This window comes from Agelaius tricolor, unplaced genomic scaffold (assembly GCF_023055355.1).
Source record: "Agelaius tricolor isolate 1412-34295 unplaced genomic scaffold, bAgeTri1.0.p SCAF_5, whole genome shotgun sequence".
NCBI classification, from domain to species: Eukaryota; Metazoa; Chordata; class Aves; order Passeriformes; family Icteridae; genus Agelaius; species Agelaius tricolor.
In genome coordinates this window covers 11494706-11512494 of record NW_027269265.1, presented here as the reverse complement: position 1 = coordinate 11512494, position 17789 = coordinate 11494706, and the positions used below count along the sequence as shown (strand labels likewise).

General features: G+C 45.0%; 1 protein-coding gene across 6 annotated transcripts in view; it reads left to right on the top strand.

Annotated features, from left to right (window-relative positions):
• DIO3 (iodothyronine deiodinase 3) overlaps positions 1-17789 on the top strand; it is a 114778-nt gene that overhangs the window by 69732 nt on the left and 27257 nt on the right. For 3 of the 6 annotated variants that reach the window (XM_071426448.1, XM_071426450.1, XM_071426449.1), the window contains one exon: positions 1373-2675. The exons of 2 other annotated variants lie outside the window; for them this stretch is intronic. In XM_071426448.1, coding sequence (XP_071282549.1) covers positions 1380-2072 — 693 coding nt within the window. In that variant the 5' untranslated portion in view covers positions 1373-1379 and the 3' untranslated portion in view covers positions 2073-2675. Of the gene's footprint in view, positions 1-869; positions 2676-17789 lie in introns of those variants that run through there. One more of the 6 variants, XM_071426447.1, reaches the window with a different exon arrangement.

The following is a 17789-nucleotide window of genomic DNA, read 5'->3' as shown; positions in this document are numbered from 1 at the left end:
CGCTTCAGTCCTCAGTTTAAGGATTTTGCCAGACCCAGTCCCGTGAGAAGCTTGTGTTTGTCACTTGACAGGTGCAGAGAAGTACTGCCGGCTCCTCCTGGGGCGCCGTAAAGGAGCGTCTGCCCTGACTCGCTGCTCTCGGGGATGCAGCAGGACCCCAGAGAGCAGCGGGACATCGCAGACGCAGCGCTCTCCTCCTGTCGCCTCCGCCGTCCCCTCTGCCCACCCATTGTAGTGCTTCCCGCCGCACCGGCCCCGCAGCGGCCGCGATGCAGCCCCGTACTCCCGAGTGCCGTGTGGGGCAGGTGGCGCGGCGCGGGCAGGTGGCGGGGCCGGGGCAGGTGGCGGGGCCGGGGCCGGGCGCGGACGCCCCGGCCGGGGCTGAGGGGCCCCGCGCTCCCGCCGCCGCCGCGGCTTCTCGGCCAACAGCTCCCTCTGGCGGCCGCCCGCGCCCCTCCTCCGCCCGGGGCAGCGCCCACCGGCCCGCGCCCACCTGGTGCCCCCCGCGCCGGGGCCGCCGCCGCCGCCGGGGCCCGGCCCGCCCAGCGCGGGCCCGGGGGAAAAGGGGGGCCGGGGCAGCGCCCGCCGCCCGTCCCGCCGCCGCCGCCGCCGGAGGATGTGGCGGCGGGTTCGAGAGCCGGGTGCTCCGCGGCGCCGGGGCGTGCGGTGGGGCGGAGGCTGCGCTCAGGGGGCGACCGGGCTGCCGGGGCAGGGAGGGGAGGAAGGCGCGGGAAGGGACGCGGCGATGGCCGCCTGTCCCTGTCACCTGCAGGCGCTGCCGGGACGGCCCCGGCCCCCGCTCCCGCCCCGGCCCGAGCCCGCACAGCCCGTGGGGAGCCGGGCCGGGGGCGGGCTGTGCCTGTTGCATTGTCCTTGGCGGGGCTGCCCGTGAGCGCCCGCCGCTATCTGAGGCCGGGGACCCCGGCGGTGCCTTGTGTCGGACTCTCTGCCCCGCCTGATAGCGGCTGCACCCTGCTCCGTTGCACGTCCCTTGCGGCTCCCGCCGGGGCTCTCTCCCCTTTTGTCTGTGTATTTTTAGGTCATTAGAGTGGAGGGGTAGGTAATCCCCAGGCTCAAGTTCCAGAGGGGCGGGTTCTGGACGGAGGTGGAGTCACTTTTCATTTAAATCCCTGACTATAAAATGGGCTTAAAGAGAAGCGGGATCTCAGCTGTGCTGCACAGACCCCGGCACGCAGGGTGCGTGGGGGCCCCCCGGCAGCCAGCGCCCTGCAGCACAAGCCGCTGCGATGCTCCACTCCGTCGGCGTTCACACCTTGCAGCTGCTCACCCAGGCGGCCGCCTGCATCCTCCTATTTCCCCGCTTCCTGCTCACCGCCGTGATGCTCTGGCTCCTGGATTTTCTGTGCATTAGGAAGAAGATGCTGACGATGCCCACGGCGGAGGAGGCGGCCAGCGCCAGCGAGGAGCCGCCCCCCGACGACCCCCCGGTCTGCGTGTCCGACTCCAACCGCATGTTCACGCTGGAGTCGCTGAAAGCCGTGTGGCACGGGCAGAAGCTGGACTTCTTCAAGTCGGCGCACGTGGGTTCCTTGGCCCCTAACCCCGAGGTGATCCAGCTGGACGGGCAGAAGAGGCTCCGCATCCTGGACTTCGCCCGCGGCAAGAGACCCCTCATCCTCAACTTCGGCAGCTGCACCTGACCCCCGTTCATGGCCCGCCTGAGGTCCTTCCAGCGCCTGGCCGCGCACTTCGTGGACATTGCCGACTTCCTGCTGGTGTACATTGAAGAAGCACACCCCTCCGACGGCTGGGTCAGCTCGGATGCAGCCTACAACATCCCCAAGCACCAGTGCCTCCAGGACAGGCTGCGGGCAGCTCAGCTGATGAGGGAAGGGGCGCCCGATTGCCCCCTGGCCGTGGACACCATGGACAATGCTTCCAGCGCCGCCTACGGTGCCTACTTCGAGAGGCTCTACATCATCCAGGAGGAGAAGGTGATGTACCAGGGAGGCAGAGGACCAGAGGGCTACAAGATCTCGGAGCTGAGGAGATGGCTAGACCAGTACAAAACCCGGCTCCAGAGCCCCAGCACGGTGGTCATCCAAGTGTAAAAAGGACCTGGCAAGAAGCGCAGGGGTGGAGAGGCGAGGGAGGGCGGGAGGAGAGGTGGGGAGGGAGAAGGCACTGCGTCGCGAATGGCAGGAGCTGTCTTCCCGCGGGGACACTCGAAGGAGGCTGCTGTGCGAGCTTTCGAGCAAAACGTGCCATAGTCCTTTCTCTATTCAAATCATGTTGATTTGCCAGCCACGCTCTGTCAATACTGTATTTCCATGTGCGTTTTGTAAATAACTCTCTTTTTTCCTTTTTTTTTTTTTTTTTCCCTAGCGTTTACTATTTTTTAAGGAGGCTCTCTTCCTACGGGATCTGTTCCCGGCTGCGTGTGTGCGCGGGTGTGTGTCTGAAAAGTTGTGTACAAGTGCTCCGTGCTGCCTAGCAAGTGCTAACTGGGATTTCTAGTATTTCTTTGTGATGACCGATTTTGAAATGGGTTTCTCTAATGCCAGGAAATCGCGTCTGATGTTGTCAAATACTAGAACTGCCAATAGCCAGAGCTGGACGGAATGTCCTATTTATGTGGGGGGGTTTTGTAAGACGTTCGTTCACCTTCCTTTTTTTTATGAATTTTTTTAAATAATAAAGGTTGAGTAACTACACGTCTAAGGTTGACTGCCTTTCTCTGTCTTCAGACCGCTACGCTCACTTTCCCTTTTGCCTACCTCGCAGCACCCCCCCGCAGCCGAGGAGGGGCAGGCGGAGCGGCAGGCGGGAGAGGATGCGCTGCCGGGGGCTCGGGGGCGGCGAGCTCAGCCTCGGCGGCGGCAGGAGCGCGCACCGCCCGCGACCCGGCGGAAAGGGAGAGGACTGGGTGTCCCCATGGGGAAATCCAAACCTCCGGGGCTCCTGGGGGGAGACCGGTCAGGAGGACCCCGTGCTCCCTCAGTAACCCCGGCGAGCCGGCCCCGGATTGAGCCCTGAGCCCTGGAGGGCGAAGGTGCAGGTCTGACCGGCGCCGAGCAGGCAAGTGAGTCCTGACCGAGAACAGGCTGGGGAAAGCCGTCCTGGGCGGGAGAGCCGCCCCGCCAAGGACACCTCGTCTCGGGCGGGCTGTGCCGGACCGGAGCCCGGCCGGGGCAGCGCGAACCGCACCTGCGGTGAAGCGCGGCTGAGGGGCTCGGGCAGGAGGGCAGCGCCCAGCCCGGCCGTGCGGGGCTCAGCCCCACCCCCGGCAGATACGCTGGAAATGGTGCGGGGTGCCGAACCTTGCTCCCTTGGACCCCGACAGGTGAGACAGGGGGTGGAGAGCATCCCGCAACCTCCGCAGGAGCCATACAAAGCTGCCCAAAGACAGTGGGTCTTTAAGGACCACCCGTGGCGCCTCTGAACGCCTACACGTCCTTGAGAGCAGCGGGACGAGGCGCCCGAGCTTTTAAGCCCCTAAGTTTTGGAGAGGGGTGCACGGCCCGAAGGCAGGGCGAGCCGCGGACGCCGCTCTCCGCAGCTGGGCACCGAGTCGCGCCCGCAGTGCTGAACCGAACCCGCGGGAAGCTGTTTGTAAGGGCGTTAGAGCCCCTGCCTTGACAACGCTCCTCTGGACCCGCAGTGTTCCAGTCTTTCAACATTCACGGTTTAGACTAGCACGCGTAACTGCTCCCGCCTTTCCCCGCAACAAAAGCAGCACCGAGTGGTCCCTCACAGAGAAATCAGATGCTCCGACCCTGCTCGTCCGTCCCCTTCGCCCCCGCAGCCCCCCTGAAAATAGGGCCGCTCTGCTGAGGTGTCAAAGGATCCGGCTCAGGTGCCCGCTTCGGGCTTCCCGACCCGCCCGGCCACTGCGCCTGCTCTGGCGGGGTCGAAACCCTTTCAGCCCTTCTTCACCTCTCCTCCGCCCCCAAGAGCGGACCCCCCAGCACCGGCCTCAAGGCACCGCTTCCGCCCGGCTCAGGTGCCTCCGGTTGATGCTGGGGCGGCGGGGCGAGAGCCCGCCCTGAGGTGGTCTTGCTTCCCTGGCCGGGCGCCGGGCGCAAGCACAGAGCCCTCTGCGAAGTCCCGGAGCGGAGGGGAGCCTCGGCGGCAGAGCCAGCAGGACAGGCTGCGGCAGGGCATCATCCCGCTGCCCCCGGCATCGCCCCGCTCCCCCCGGCATCGCCCCGCTCCCCCCGGTATCGCCCCGCTTCCCCCGGTATCGCCCCGCTGCCCCCGGCATCGCCCCGCTCCCCCCGGCATCGCCCCGCTGCCCCCGGTATCGCCCCGCTGCCCCCGGCACGGGCAGCGCCCGCCGAGGCACGGCAAAGGTGTGTGCGTGCCTGAGCCGCGGCCAGCGCCCGTCAGTGCCTCCCGCCTGCATGGGCACATCAGCCTCGGCTCCCTCCCGGCACCCCAGGAGGGAGAATGAGCGCTTCTCCCTGGTACGAGGCTCCCGAGCCCCGCAGAACTCGCCCTGCCCCGCTGCGGGACAGCAGAGCCCCCGCTCCGCCCTGCTGCCCGCGGATCTCAGCGCGGCACCAGCCCTGGCCCTGCCCTGCTGCGCCTTTCCCAGCCCCACGCACGTCGTGCCGTATAAAACAAAGGCAGAGGAGCAGCGGGTCTCCTCTCTCGGCTACAAGGGCAGACTGTGTACGCGATTGCTTTTTTCATTTTTTTTTTCTTTCTTTTTTTTTTTCTTTCTTTTTTTTTTTTTTTTTTTTTTACAGCTTAGTTTTCCTGACTTTACAATAAAGCCATTCTTTGCTTTCTCACCTCGTTATCTCTTTCCTTTATCCGCTTTTGGCAAGCTTTAGTTGTAATTCCGAAGTTACGGCAAGAGCCGGGCACATCCCCACCCCGGCCTGGCCCCCAGGACATTTTCCGGTCATACAGACAGAAATGGTCACTGTGGGCTTTAATAATAACAGAAACAGCCTCATCTTTACTCTCTACTACTAGCAGATCTTGGTCAAAGGCTATATGAGGTCAGGATTTTTTTTTTCCCTAAATAAGTCAGCTTTCTAAAGCTACATTCCTCCTTTAAAGCGAACACAGAGATCTTATTTATCACTTTCTCTTTAATCAGCAACAGAAGAAAAAATTGCTATGAATTCCTGGAATCCCTGAAAGAGATCACACTTTTCCTTTGCACAAATCAAAGTTATCTGCTTCTATTATATCCTCCACTTAAAATGAATCATAAGCCTCCATCCCACTGAGCTTTCTCGGGGATACTTGTTTAGCACAGACGAGAACAATACGCTGTACATCTAAAGAGCCCCGGGCGGCAGAAGCCTCCCCCACTGATACAAAGGATTGAGAAACGTCCTATCTTTAAAACGCATTTTTAGTGCCTTTCCACCTCCCTAGTGCACTACAAACAGAAGTCAGAGAGTGCAGAGAGATTTATCAGAGAGAATTCTGAGTGGCAATTACATGTTCTGTCAATAATTAATTGAATTATGTCCTCATCATAATTACATACAGTCCTCTAGCCAGGAGGAGAAAGGAAAGAAGGAAGTTGTGGTGTGATCAGAGGGGGATCTCAGGTCATGGTTCCAGTCATTAAAAATGTGATGTAACATTGCAATCTGGTGTATTCTGAGACACAAATGGGGAAACACAAACGAAACCAACTACTAAAATCTTATTTGATTTACAGCAGGGAGATAGAAAAAGCACTTGCCTTCATTAGTTGTTTTCATTACTACTTTCTGCTGGGGATTTAAAGGTACTTTGCCATGCAAAGACCAAAGGTCTTGCTCATTTGAACTGTGACCTATAGGTTGTAGTCTTTCTGTTGTTCACCACATACTATCTGACTACATTGGGTGTTTCTGACGTTTGAAATAAAAATTTAAATTGGTCCAGAAATTAAAATTAGTCCAGCAAAGCATCCTATACTCAATACAAATGACATATTCAAATAGTCTTGCGAGAAAATTCTTACTCTGACACTTATTTCTCTGTACTTCTTCCAGTCATAAGGGAGATCATCATATCATTATTAATTTATTATTTACTAAGAGCTGTTAGAGTACTCTTTTGGTACACAAATGCAGGAAAACAAAGAGCTTGATTCAGTTCTCACACAAGTTTTGCACTGGTGTAACTTCAATGACACGGGTGTAGTCACTTCAGAACCACCTGGGTGTAATTATGATCAAAATCTGGGCTATTGCACTTCCTTTGCTTTTCTAATGGTTCAAAACCTCTATTTTTCTACAGCATGCTGTGGAAGACAGACAGCTGTTTGCATATAGAGCTCAAAAATCATTCTCAAGTTCCTCCTCACTGCCAGTGCCAGGGTCCTATATCCTGCCACAATTTAGGCATGTCAGCACATTTCCTCACCATTCTGCATCCTCCCTACAGCATGAGAGCTGTAAACCCCATCAATATGTGTTTTCTTCCACTTGTTAAGGCAGATCCTCCTGGTGTCTTGAGCTTTAGATCAGGTAGCTTTTCGTTCTAATTGCTTTTAAGACCCAGCTGCCAAAAGGGAATTTGACACCTGCTTCCCTCTTTGCAAATTTCTCTTTTCAGACAAAAGTTTGATGATGCCTCTTGAAAAGGGGTTCATTTATGACCTCCACTTAATTGACTAACTCATGAATTTCTCATCTTCTTGGCCTTCCACCTGCTTCTTCAGAGATTTTGGAAATGGTTTACACTGGTAAATGTACTAACACTTAATGGCCAAAAACATCTTAACTAGAATTACAAACAGTATTCAGTACTTCCTAAGTGAAAATGCATCACAGGACAAGGTTAAAATCCTTCAGCCAGTATGTTTTGCATGAGAATCCTTCTCAGGGCTTGTGCCCTCAAAAGTAAGGCTCCCTCATTCTGGTCCATGGAGTTCCTGTGCCAATCAATCTTATATCAGGTCTGTATGTTGTTTCATCCCTCTTTGGCAAATTAATAGCTCCGTCCTTACTTTGCTTATGGAAGCATTTGCTTCCATTTCCTTTCAAGTAATAAATGTCCTCCATCTTAAAAGGACTTTTAGGACATGGCCATATGGGGTAAGGTAGCTCAACCCCCTACACAAACCCCAGTGGCCAGAATTACCCAACATGAAGGTGATCCCTGAAAGTCTGATAAAGGTATCCAAGAGCTGCATTTCTTACTGGAGTCTCCAAGAATGAACTGGCACATAGTTCCCAGCAGAAGAGCATTCCATGATCCATTATAAAGCAACGGGCACCATGGAAAATTATAAACGGATTTGGATTTTACTGAAACCCCTAGCAATGAGGGTAAGAACCATGACTAAGCTTTCATTCATTTATGAATCTTCTCACCATCTTAGGTTTATAAAGCATCTAGTGCTTCAGTGGTGTGCATTTGATGAGATTTTCACATTCCGTTCCAAGTCATCCCAGGCTGGAATTTCAGGTCATATTTCTATTTTTCTTGCATCTTGATTTTCTTGCCTGAAGAGTCAGTCAGGATATATATTCAGAATCACAGCATATTCTGAGCTGGAAGGGACTCACAAGGATTATCAAGTTCAACTCTTATACGAATGGCCCACATGGGGATGAAACCCACAACTGTGGCATTATCAGTACCATGCTCTAACCAGTTGAGTGAATCCCTTGCAGTGACAAAAATTCAGTATAGTTATTTAATCACTACAGGTTGTCAGGCACAATTTCTCAAATTATGTACCACCTTACAGAAATAAAATGAGGTGTCATTGCATAGAACCTCACTTCAAGTATCATAAATTTTAAAAACTTTGTGTTTAAACATCTTCCAGAGCTTTATCTAAGTTCATATAATTTCGCAAGCATAATTATACCAAAGATATCATTAGTGCCAAAGACCTGATAGTGAGAATAATTCCTAAGAATAAAAATAATCAAAACATCTGGATAATGTTTTTAATATATGCTTATTAAAAATACATGTTATTAAGTTATAGATAATGTTTTAATGTATATATTATGACTTTTAAGAATTGTTCTAATGGAAGTGACCCTTAAAAATCTATGTGACTGAGTTGAAGAAATTCTGGAAGTTGCACAATTCCATGCAAGAAAAAAAAATATTGTTTATTTGATCATTTTCCATTTGTGATGAAGGACAATCAGGAAAGAATAGGGTGCAAGGCTGCTGTCAACCAGATTTGCAGCACATGGACATAAAGAACATACTGTGCCACCAACACACAGACACATACAATTGCAGAGATCAAAATTAGCCCAAAGTGTATCTGGAACATTGGAAAGGGAGAGGCAGGGAGTTGGGCATTTTATAGAATAAAATAGCTATTTCAAGAAGTGATAAATATACAAAATATTTTTTAAATTACTAAGTTAATTTCTGTGTATTCTCACTCAGAAGTGGAACACATCCATTGCATGGTGAATAATGAACAGCTTTGGGGAAATGGAAGACATTACACAAAACTCAGTTGTTTAGTTCCCTCTATTTCATTTAATCATGGTTTTTTTCCTTTTAACTTTATATTGCCTTCTCTAGAAGGCATACCACTGGAATTATTATGTTGGGTTCTAGTTTATTTGATGCTCATGCAGATCGGTGTGCATTTCTGTCAGTGTTTAGTTGACTGAAGTATTTTTGATACTAAATAATCTACCATGACATCAAACTGAGTCAATTGTTCTATCTACCTGATAAGAGCAAAAGTATGGTAAGCAAATGCAACAGAAGAATTTGGAACTGTTCCCCAGAACTGACCGTCCAGACCTCTCCTATTCCCGTGAGATGTTTTCAGTTGATTCATTCAGCCACAATAAATTCCAGAAGTTATCTATTGGGAGGAACAAAATGGAAGAAAAAAGAGCAGACTGAGGAAGAAATGTCATGGATCTTGCATTTCAGGTTTTTTACAAACTGAGTAAAAGTCTCCTGCTGCCTTTTCATGAACACAAAGACAGGTTTGGAGGAGCTCTATAGTGATTTACCAGTAGAATTGAAACAAATTGGTACATACCTTAGAAGTACATCTGTTTTCTAAAGCTGGGGAGGAAGCTACCCAGAAAGATGTATATTAGCACTTCCTGCAGCTACTGCTGGGAGCTGGATAGATATTTTTTCTTTTGCCACATATTCTGTGTCACTATGAAATCACTTTGAAATCTTCTGGTTTGGTAATAAATCTAATCCCAAGAAAAGAGATTTGACAAAAAGGAAAATCAGAGTTTATTCTGTCTTTCCAGTTATTGAGTGTGCCCACTGACTCACAGTTCATGCCTAGATCTGTCAAGCCCCTCTTGCTCAATGCAGCAGGGCAGTGGTTCAGGGGCTGGACAATGGGGAAGAAGCCACTGAGGGCTCTGAGAGGGACCACAGCACTGCACTACAAATTCCTGAGATAAGGGCCAAACTGTGGGACAATGAGAAGAGGGAGAAGATTATCCATTCCCATGCACAGCACTGACAGCTGACAGACATGCACAGATAAATACTGTCTCTGAAACCTGGGGCTATTTTTGCTACCAGGTGAGAAATCAGGGTGGTCTTTGCAATTCCCATGTCATTTGTTTTTAGAGGATGGATGTGTCATCATTGCAAAATGGAATTTGGGGTTTTTTGGAGAAGAAATCAACACTTAAGTCATACTTTTGAGCAAGTCAAAAGACACCCAAGGGTATGATTGCCTTGTGTGCTGTTCTTCTTAATAAGACCAAGGAAAAGCATCACTGGATGGGATCATAATCATCTGCTGCTTTAATGCAGACAATCGAAGAATTCTCCTTACTGATGGCTGTAAATTCATCATTATGGATACCACTCAGAGTCATTTGGCATGACATTTTTTATGCATAGAACAGAAAAGTGCAGTATTAGTTCCTGAGTGATTGGATGAGTTGTACATCCATTAATGTGCATAACAGAAAATGTTTCCAAGCTCTGACTTATCTCTCCTACACAAACTGAAAGATGCAGATTGACTTGCTGCTGTTTACTCAAATTTTTGGTGCATTTTTTCATTCTATCCAAAGTCCTGTATATTTGAGAGCCTACTATCACCATCCATTGTAGATTTTACTGCTGACTCTGAGATTGTAGCAGTCTGGATATGTTCACATATTATGAAATTTACTGGATGACAGGGAATAGTTGCACTAACCCTAAAATGAATAAACATTTCTCAGTTGACAGCTTTGGGAAATGATGGAATTGGTAGACTATAAGCCCAGGAAATTTGGAAAAAATTTAATCAAATTTTTTATCCACCCAATTGGTAGTTCAACCTGGTTAAAATCCATGTGTCATTCATCTGAAAACTGCAATGTAAGTCCACTAAGAATCCATTGTAGCATAAAAACATTAAAATTAAAACGAAACACCTTATGCTGATTTTCATAATAGACCACCTTTTTCATTTAAGATGTTTCATTTCTAAATGTAGCTAGATTAAATTTTCCAGGAAAAAAAATTCATTTTCCATTTTGGCCAACTCAAAAATATACATTTTCCAGTTTTTCAAGTGAAATAACATATACATTATTCAAATTCCCTGGTCTGTAGTGTGTCTTCCTGTTCATGAATTGTTCAGGAACTGGTTATAAATTAACTGATCAGTTAATTTATGCAAACACTTCCTCAATCAAATTACATGAAGAAATCTCAGCCAAGAATGTATCAACTAATTGTTCACTTAGGATATTTATTTGACTGTGATATAGAACTGTCACTTATATGAATGGTGTCATATTTGCTCCCCTGCTGATTACAAGGCTTTTTTTTTTTTTTCAGAGAGGAAATACCAAATATCAAAGTAAATATCAAATATCAAGTAATGGCATTTTTTAGATGTGAATTATCAGACAAATAATCATTAAATGTTTATGAGATATACAAATTTTCTCTCTAGACAGCAGCATTATCTATGTTTAAGCCATTGACACATTTTCAGAACTCTGAACCAACATCTTTTATTTAATGATATGCACAAACTAGAGTTTATAGGAGAGACCTAGATTATAAGAATGCTCATAAAAATAATAAATAAAAAGCCTACATTTCAGCATTTAGGTTTCCAATATAAGCAATAAGGAGAACTCAACCCTACCTCAGCTGCCAGACAGTGAAGACACTCACTTAAAGGAGGATATTCTGGTACAAGCCCAGCCCATGTCCATGGATCTGAACCTGGAAATTCCATAACCTGGACAATGTCATGGCCTGTGAAATACAGAAACCATTTTCTTGGAACTTTAAGGGAAGAGGTACTGGTGAGCACTTGTGGCAAATGGTTGGAGAAAGACTGTTCATTTTCCTAACAAAGCTGCTTACTGAGGATATAAAACAGCTGTGTTACAGTATTAAGCAAAATATCAGGTACATGCCATAACTGTGAGGCTACTATTTAATTCCAGATGACCAACATTCTTCTTTGTTTTATTCTGACCAGAAAGGCTCTTCTGACTTGAGAAAGCTTCCCAACATTTAACCAATGCATTCCCTCATAAAAGTATTTAACTCACCAGAAATTTACACACACTCCAAACAAAACAAAACAAAACAAAACATAGAAAAAAGGGAAAAAAAAAGAAAAAAAAGGAAAAAAAAGAAAAAGAAAAAAAGAAAAAGAAAAAGAAAAAAAAAATAAAGGGTTTATCTGAAACTTTAAGGTCAGCTCTAGGATAGACTTTTGGACTCACTTGGAATTGCTTTCATTGTCTGACTGGTCAACATGGTTACTTATCTTCCCCTGCTGTGCATATGACCAAGTGTTGTGTAGGCAGGCGTGCTGGCCAATAAAACCTCAAAAAGCAGTGAAACATTCCCATCAGTGCAAGCAACAGCTCTCAGTATAAGTAATTGTCTTGTCATATCTCCCCAGGCCCATTCTTTTCCTTTCTCTCCCTCTTTCACTTGAATTTCCTCAGAAATGTTCTTTCTCCATCAACATAGCCTCATGTTACTTCTCTGCAGCTCTGCTGCCCTCCATTCTAAAATCTGGCATTACATTGAAACTTCCAAGAATTCCATTCTCTGAAGCATTATGAGTCACACTGTAGTCCTCAGCAATATTTTTAAAACACCAATGTTTTTTTAATCACTCTTGAGACCCACAGAAGAAAGTAAGGATATTATCTTGCTAACTTACAGTCGTGGTTGTTTTTTCTATTGCCACCCACACTCTCTCATCTTTCTCCAGATACTCTGCTCCAGTCTCTCAATAGTGCAGGCATATGGTATTCAAGCATGCCAGAGTCTGACTTCAAGTTTTAGTCATTTTTCTTCCTGTAAAAAGGATGGAGGGACGTTGAGCCTTGACCATTTGAGAGCTTTCTTTACGGGACAGTTTTATTCAGGTTTATACTTCAAAAAAATTATATGCTGTACTGCAAAGCTAAAAAAGAAACATCAGGACTAGGCCATATTTCATCTTATCTGAATCCCAGCAATGCCATGTGTCTGGTATGTCAGAGGCAACACAGAAATCACTGGTCCAACTGTGAACATAGGAAGGGGAGAATTTATGCCTGCTTCTGGGAGTGATTGCAAAAAAAGGCATTTTGGCAGAGGAGATGGTTATCTTCATGAGCTGCAGTTGTAAATACTATCCCTGATAAGAAAAACATAAATCTTTTTTCTACTGTTTGAAGAACTTTCCATTTTAGTTAGAAAAAAGAATCCAAGTTACTAAGCTATTGTAAAGTTATCTGTTCATTTTCATTGTGTTTCAATGCTTGTTTTTTTTTTTTTTTTTGAGCACAAGGATGAGGCAGCTTCTATTATGAAAGAGTTATTTGCATCTTAGGACTGAAGTTCCACAAATTGCTGTTATCTGCTGTGCAGGTGCTCATGTGACATACTGAATAAATATACCTTAAGGTGAGCACATAACACAAGGTGAGACTGGACAATGGGTGTTCGATAAAGAGGATCCCTAAAGACAACAGTTATCTGAGTTCTGTAGAGATCAGCTTTTGCATGAAGCACTTGAGGATGGCTGGCTGTCCCATGATAGTTTTTAGACAAAGCTGCCAGGAAATAAGAGGATGAAGAGACCTAGATTCTAAATTACCAGCTGATCATGTGAAGAAAGTACATACTTAGGTCTCAAAAGTTACTGAAAAATGGTCAGTGAGCTTGCCTGTGCAAGAGATGGTTGAGAGAACTGTGAAAATAAACACATCATTGAGAAATGGAGGTAGGATGAGTGAGATTTACTTAAGAAAAGGTGAGAACAGTGTTAAACAAGATAGAAAAGAATCCATATTAAATAGTAGCATTAATGCAGTAAGCCAGGAAGCTATGAGTGATCAAGACTCCTCAAGAGTCACAGTTAGACACGTTTACTCATATATTTATTTGTCTACATAAAATAAAACACAATCATACTGAAACTGCTCATTTTACATCCTACTCATACAGGGCTTTTCTGTCTCACTGCCTCATACCAAAAGGTGTGGAAAAGCAATAAAGTTGTTTTTCATTTTGGTAGGATTTTGCTTCTACTCTGTGTGTCTCTAAGAAATCTTGACCACTTTTTTATTTGATTGTACCAATACTAAAATTTGGAGTAAGTTTTAACTCCTGGGCTGCACCCAAAGCAGTGTGGCCAGCAGGTCAATGGAGGTGGTTCTGTCCCTCTACTCTGCCTTCATGAGACCCCACCTGGAGTTCTACATCCAGCTCTGGGGTCCTCAACACAAGAAAGACATGGACCTGTTAGAGTGAGTCCAGAGGAGGGCCACGAGAGGGATCAGAGTATTGGAGCATCTCTCCTGCAAAGAAAGGCTGAGAGAGTTGGGGCTGTTCAGCCTGGAGAAGAGAGGGCTCCAGGAAGAATTCATTGTGGCCTTCCAGCACCTAAAGGGTGGTTGTAAAAAAGAGGGAGTGCAACTTTTACACAAACAGGACCAGGGGGAATGGTTTTAAACTAAAAGAGGAGAGATTAGATATAAGGAAGATAATCTTTACCCAGAGGGTACTGAAACACAGGAACAGGCTGCCCAGAGAAGTTGTGGATGCCTCATTCCTGGAAGTGTTCAAGACCAGGTTGGATGGCTTTTGGAGCAATGTGGTTTAGTGGAAAGTGGCAAGGAGATTGGAACTTGATGATCTCTAAAGTCCCTTCCAACCCAAACAATTCTATGATTCTAAGATGCTGTAACTACCAGGCCAAGACATTTAAAAATTGCTTTACTCACTGTGGGCGTTTTTAAGATAACAAAAGAAAAATTTCTAGGAAATAGGTCAAAATATTGACACATTTCTTAGCCTAATGTTAAACTTTTAAATCCATATTTAGTCTCCCTCATGTCATTCTCAGTGACAGATATCCACAAATCTCAGTGAATGACTACGAGCTACAACTTGGCCAAACATCGCACTATCTAAAAAATTAATTATCATTATAGATTCAGGAGCCTATTTAAATACAGGCATCCAATTTTGAATGTTTGTCATAAGAGTGTTGCAGTGATGAGCTCAAGCATTTGGTAACTGCTGATGTCATTGATGAGCTGCAGAGATTTCAATTTTCCGCAGAAGATGCTGTTACCAATAGAGCACCTCCTTAATCCACTTGTTTCTTTATTTTTATTATTTCTAAGAAAAATAATATCTTCACCATCTCTGAACCCCTATCAGTGTGATTTTGTGCCTTGGGCAGAAGAGACTCTAAGGACAACCTGTGGGCTGGGCAGCACACTTCAGGCTTAGCAAGGAGAACGTCATCAGTCAGAGAACAAGAGCCGAGGAAAAATACTCAGAGGTTACTCTGAATCATTCTCCTGAATGATACTTCATACTACCTCTTACTGGCTTTTCAGGAATAATTAGAAACAGGCAGCAGTTACACCATTTCTGTAAGTTTAAGGCAAGCTGAAAATCAGAATTGAATTGTGTGTTGCTATGTTTTCAACAGCAGAAAATGTCAAGAGCACAGGCAATTTCCAACTGAATTTACCGATGCTTTATTCAGTACTTCACAGGCAGAAATGCCAAGTGACACAATAGGGAAATCCAGCACAAAGTATGAAGTATAAAGGCCTGAAAATGAAGATTGTTGTGAAATTTAGAAATGTGATACTGATGTGAATGTGCATGTCTCTAAAGCAGCCTCTTCTATTACAGATCTCAGATGTGTATATGCCAGACGTAGCTGAGTGAGAGCCAAAGCCTAGATTAATTTTCTTTCTGTAAAAGTTGGATACATATGTATCTGAAAATCAAAACACAGAAAATAAGATCAGAAAGCCCATAAAGACTAATGTTTAATTAGTTACAGGTTAGTAACTAATTAGTAGAGATGCAGGACCTTACCTTAAATGATTTTTTGTTTCATTTTGTTTTCTTTGCATAAAATAAACTTCTGGAATTTGGTTTTCATTATAAGCATTCTTTAATGAACTCTCTGGTGCTAATTATTTAGTCAGAAAAATAAGTGGTATTTTTTCACTTTTACCTTCTTTTTCTATGACAAAAACAAAGAAGCAAAATAGGGGGAATACTAGGGGGAATCAAAGGGTAAGTATCCAAATAATTTAGAAGATAAAGACTGCATATTTTAACAAGTCTACCCTAGTATGGCAATATGATGGGAGTTACAGCTGTGACAGAGATTTTAACTGGAGAAGAATCAATGCAGATCTGCAGATGGAAGTCATGTCTCAAAAATGTATTAGGCTTGCCCAAAGGAGAATGTGGATAGGGCGATCTGGTAACTGCAGTGCTGCAATTCTATACTTGGATACTCTGCTGCATATGTCACGGATTTCCATGGGGCTTGGGGAAAATTCACAGACCTTCTAGAGAACAAAGTTACCATGGCACAAGAGGAATGGTCCTCTTGAATATTATTAGCTTTTTTCAAGTTAGGAGGGAGAGGAAGGGATGAGCAGCCAGTTGTCAGAAGGGAAGAAGCTGCTCACAGGGTGTTACAAGGTCTCTGCTGGAATCTCTGCTGCTCCCACTCCTGAGTAACCTCAGACACAGAGTAAATAGAAACTTTATATGTTCTGCTGGTGATCCAAAATTACTCAGGATAGTCAAAACCAAAGTTGTGTGAGGCAGAGTACAGAAGCACCTCGCAGTCCCAAATCACTTGATGGTCAAGTGACAGATGAATTCAAATGCCATTTCTAAGTAGGGAAGAAAAAGTTGTGTAGACATTTTGCACATAATGCCTGCCTGATATAACTCTGAACAACAAAGTCTACAGAGATTTTAATGACTTAATTAAATGAAATATTAATTTATGTCCATGATTCAGGGTATTCCTGTCAGTGTCTTTTAATTTCATTGGTGCCTTTTGGACTACCACAATAGTTTTTATAATTCCATTCAGAGATTAATCTTCTCTTTCTTTAAGTGCTTCATAAATATAAACTAATTTTCTATATAACTATCATAGAATGAAAACTGAGATATTTCAGTTAAAGGAATTACACAAAATGCTAAAAATATGTCAGATAGTTCTCTACCAGAAAACTTTCATTTCCATTGAACCCCTTCTTCAAAGAAATTAAATTAAATGTATGCATTTCTTGGGAAAGTGGAAAAAACTTTTAAAATGTAGATATATTTCAATCAGACATTTCTGGAAAAGAAAGGTTCAAATTTTCACAGTATAAAAAAATGCAAGTGTTTGAACTGATTGTCTTTATTTTAACCAAACAGTACATTTCAAATAACCCAAAGTAGTTTTAAATTGCATCTTTCCCCCCCTTCAGGAGGTGTAAAAGAATTTCTCTTTCTTGTTTCCACTTGGGGTGACTTTATTTTACAAAGTATAAATTTATTTTTTGAAAAACAAACACATTCATTCACTGACCAAATCAGGATCTGTTTGTTCATTACATGTTTTGAGTAGACACCACAAAAGCTGCCTTTGAGAAATTCCTAATATCTCCTGTGTATAAACATTATCTGTCTAGAATTACCTCTTCATAGATTAACTTTCCTGGGTAGAGTATGTCCTTGTTGGTTATTGATCCCTGAAATATCTTTCAAGAGGTTTGTGCACTTGTAGTAGATACTGAAACAAAAAACTGAAGTGTCCTGCCCCAGACAAACCTAGGCTGAAACTAAAACCTTTACTGACAGATGAGGAAAAATACTGAAAAATCCCCACCTAATTTTAATAGAGGATTTTATATTAATCTTCAAGTTTTTGGTAGTAAAGCGCTGAACCATGGTCTGAAAAATTGCCTTCACCAGCTCAGTCAATCTGTAATTTTACATACAGCCCAACTAAAGCTCTAGGCATATGAATAGTTTATATTAACTACCTGTTTTTAGATTTCTTCAGCTGCTATTCTTTACCCTTGCAGGCCCTCTGTTATGTATGAAATTAAAATGTCTTAAAATAACCCCATGCACTAAAAAATGCCCAGAGAAAACTGTATAACCTGGGGAAAAGAAGGTTCCTAGTGTAAATAAACACCTGAAGGTGTGCAGGTTTTCAGTGATGGCCAGTGAATAGGACAAGAGGCAATGGGTATCAACTGGAACCTGGGAGTTTCCATCTGAACATCAGGAAACTGTTTTTCCTGTGAGGGTCCCTGAGTGATGGCACAGATTTGCCAGAGAAGTTGTGGAGTCTCTATTCATGAACATATTCAAAAGTCATTTGGACAGGGGCAAGTTTCTCCATTTGGTCCTGCTGGAGAAAAGGGATGGTACCAGATGCCCTCCAGAGGTTCCTTCCAACCCCAACCATTCCATGATCCATGATTCTGTGAAATATCACTCAAATTGACAAAATATTAAAGAGGAAAAATGGAAGAATAAAGGAATAATTAAAACAATCATATTAAACAAGAAAAGTAAGGAAAAAGAAAATATGCCTGAGCAACTAGAGC